General features: G+C 42.6%; 1 protein-coding gene across 1 annotated transcript; it reads right to left on the minus strand.

The window, feature by feature from the left end:
• Positions 1 to 1559: 1559 nt before the first annotated feature.
• LOC149132492 (uncharacterized) lies at positions 1560 to 2528 on the minus strand. The gene has a single exon (XM_089363929.1). It carries the CDS (start codon positions 2526 to 2528, stop codon positions 1560 to 1562), a length of 969 nt encoding a protein of 322 aa, XP_089220055.1.
• Positions 2529 to 3438: the final 910 nt, after the last annotated feature.

A 3438-nucleotide genomic window follows, 5' to 3' on the forward strand; every position in this document is an offset into this window, starting at 1 on the left:
GATTTATCAAAAGTAGTTGTCCCCTCATGCACAATCCTTCTCCACCTGCCATGGTCAGTAGCTATGCCTTCCCACGTGTTAAGAGAGATGTTAGCATCTCTCAAGGAAACCTTCAGCAAGTCTTTTATATCTCTTTATATCTCATTTTTGGTTTATGTGGAGGTCGTTCTCCTTTAGCTATCTCTCCATAAAAGAGTTGTTTTGGCATCCTTGAATCTTTCATTCTGACCAGATGACCACTCCATCTGAGCCTTTGCTTCAACACAAGAGCCTCCACACTTTCACACCGAGAGCTTTCCAATATCTCAAAATCACTGATGCGGTCCTCCCACTTGATGCCACAGATCCGTCTGAGATACATCTGATGGAAATGTTCCAGTTTTTTAAGGTGGTATCGATATGTGACCCAGGTCTCGCAGGCATAAAGAAGAGAAGAGAGTACACACGCCTTGTACACCTTTATCTTTGTCTTCCTGCATATGTCTCGCCGACCCCAGAGACGTCTTTCTAGCCTTCCGAAAGCATCACTTGCTTTCCTAATTTTGTATGGAATTTCATTGTCCAAATTGCCATATCTATTAACAGTGCTTCCCAAGTAGACAAACTGATCGACTACACCAAGTCTTCTACCATACACATAGATATTTGGTTCAATATACTGCTTACCAGGGGCAGGTTGGTACATGACAACAGTTTTCTTGAGATTGACTGTCATTCCTAAGGCAGTGTAAGCATCAGAGAATGCATTCAAAATGTGTTGCATATCAATCTCTGTGTGCGCTACTAAATCACAATCATCTGCATACAAAAGGTCTCTTATGATAGAGGTAAATACCTTTGTTTTTGCAGCAAAGCGCCTGATATTAAATATGCTGCCAGAGGTTCGATAATGGATGTAAACACCATATCTACAATTTCTGAATGCAATACAGAAAACCATTGCAAAATATATGGCGAATAGAGTCGGTGCCAGAATATCCCCTTGCTTCACTCCATTTTGTATTGAGATGGGCTCCGACATTTTACCTCCAACATTAACCCTACCCTTCATGTCTTCACGAAAAGACCTAACCACAGCAAGGAACTTTTCAGGACAACCAAGTTTCTGGAGGACTTTCCATAGTGCTTTTCTATTAACTGTATCGAAGGCCTTTGTCAGATCGACAAAAACCTGATATAAATCGAGACCCTGTTCCACACACTTTTCCTGAAGCTGTCTAGCTGAAAAGATCACATCAGCAGTGCAGCGTCCCACACGAAAATCAGATTGACTTTCTGGAAGAACACAATCTGCAACGTGTTTCAACAAACGGTCCAGATGTACCCTGCATAAAACCTTTCCTACGACAGAAAGCAATGATATTCCCCTGTAGTTACCACAATCATTCCTGTTACCCTTTCCCTTATATAAGACCACCATTACTGTATCTCTCCAGTCCTCAGGTACAGATTCACTATCCCATATCCTGCCAAACAAGGAGTGAAGTTGCTGTAGAAGTTTCTTACCACCATGCTGCAACAACTCTGCATGAATACCATCCAAACCCGGAGACCTCCCATTATTCATCCTTGAAACAGCCACAGCGACTTCTTTCAAGAGCTCTCACAGGTAATTCAGGGATGCGATTGAGAACATCCTCACTAACCATAGACTGCTGATTCAAGAGTTCATCAAAGTGTTCTTGACACCTTTGCAAAATTCCTTGTGAATCACGAAGAAGTTCTTTACCATCCCTGCTTCGAAGTGGTGTCATCAGAGAAGAAGTCGGTCCATAAACCTCTCGCAAGAGCCCATATAACAACTTTGTGTTATTGGAATCCGATGCCGCTTGTATCTCATCAGCCTTCTTACTCCAACAGGTATCCTTCATTTGAGAGAGCCTCCGCCTCACACGTGATTTCACATCTTTAAGTTCCCTATGCAATACATTTCTCTCCTGTGGCTTTGCTAACAAATAGCGTGACAAAGTACGTCTTTTAACAGCCAATAAATCATCAATATGTTCATCATTTTCTTTAAACCAATCTTGATGCTTACTTTGTATCAATCCCAGAACTTTCCTGCCTATATCATAAACTGACTTTTTGAGGGTCGACCAATCTTCCCCAAAATCTGCAACATTCATTTCCTCTCGTAAAGTTCTCTTCACGCCATTACAACTAAGACGAGCAACGTTCAGTCTTTTAGGCAGGGTAATACCTGCAGCCCGGATTTTACGTTTTGTGATTAATTTGACTTTTGCACGTACCAGGCGGTGGTCAGTCCAACACTCAGCTCCACGAAGAACACGAACACACCGCACATCACGTCTGTCACGCATCCTAACAAGGATGTAATCCAGAATATGCCATTCTTTAGATGCAGGGTGCATCCATGTGGTCTTAAGCTTATTCTTTTGATGAAACATGGTATTGGTAACACACAGACGCAGCTCCTCACACATCTGCAGCAGAAGCATGCCATTACTATTACACTTTCCCACCCCGTGCTTTCCAATTACTGTCCATGTGTTAAAATCCCTGCCCATTCTAGCATTAAAGTCACCCAGTACGATAACTTTGTCTGCCCTAGGGATGTTTCTTATAATGCCCTTCAAAGCATGGTAGAAAGAAACTTTTTCGTCATTAGTAGAGCATACACACTCACCAAGGTCACATAATTTCCTTTAACCAAAGGAATTCTCATGGACATAAGCCGCTCATTAATCCCGACTGAGAATTCTTCCAACATGTCCACAAGAGTAGTCTTAACAGCAAATGCCACTCCAGCCTCTCCTCTAAGCTCTTCATCTCTCCCTTTCCAAAAGAATGTATATCTTCCACAAGATTCTGTAAGATGACCATCTCCAGCCAGTCTCGTCTCAAACAAAGCAACGATATCAAGATCATAGCGTCGAAGCTCCTTCGCAACAAGAGCAGTCCTTCGTTCAGGACATTCTGGGGACTTGCGGTCAAGCAGTGTCCGTACATTCCAACAGCCAATATTCAATATTTTATTTGGTTCTATCACAATAACACGATGACGGCCGGGTTCAGACTGTGATGCTCTGGATACCCTGCCGGGCCAGACTCTTTCATCTGATGTGGTTCCAGAGTCCTTACTGCCATTTATTTTTTTACTGTCTTGGTACATCATTGATTTTTTGCTTTTTAAGGCTACAGCCAGCCATTTGGTTGAGACTCACAGCACTATCAACAATCATCATTTAGTTAATCGATTAATCGATCAATCCATGTTGTTATCGTGCAGTGCCTGTGCAAGAAGAATTTTTTTTAAGTGAGGAAAGGCTGTGCGCTGAGTCAATCCCACTCACTAAGCAACAGTAGCCATAACCCGAAAAGAAGAACAATTCAACATCATCGGTAACCACTGAGCCGCAGGTTTTATGTCGGAGTTATCCCAGTTGCCTGAGTTGCCTTCTCCTAGAAGGATGCCCT

Source organism: Octopus bimaculoides, chromosome 15 (assembly GCF_046866305.1).
Source record: "Octopus bimaculoides isolate indiv1 chromosome 15, ASM4686630v1, whole genome shotgun sequence".
In the NCBI taxonomy this organism is placed as follows: Eukaryota; Metazoa; Mollusca; class Cephalopoda; order Octopoda; family Octopodidae; genus Octopus; species Octopus bimaculoides.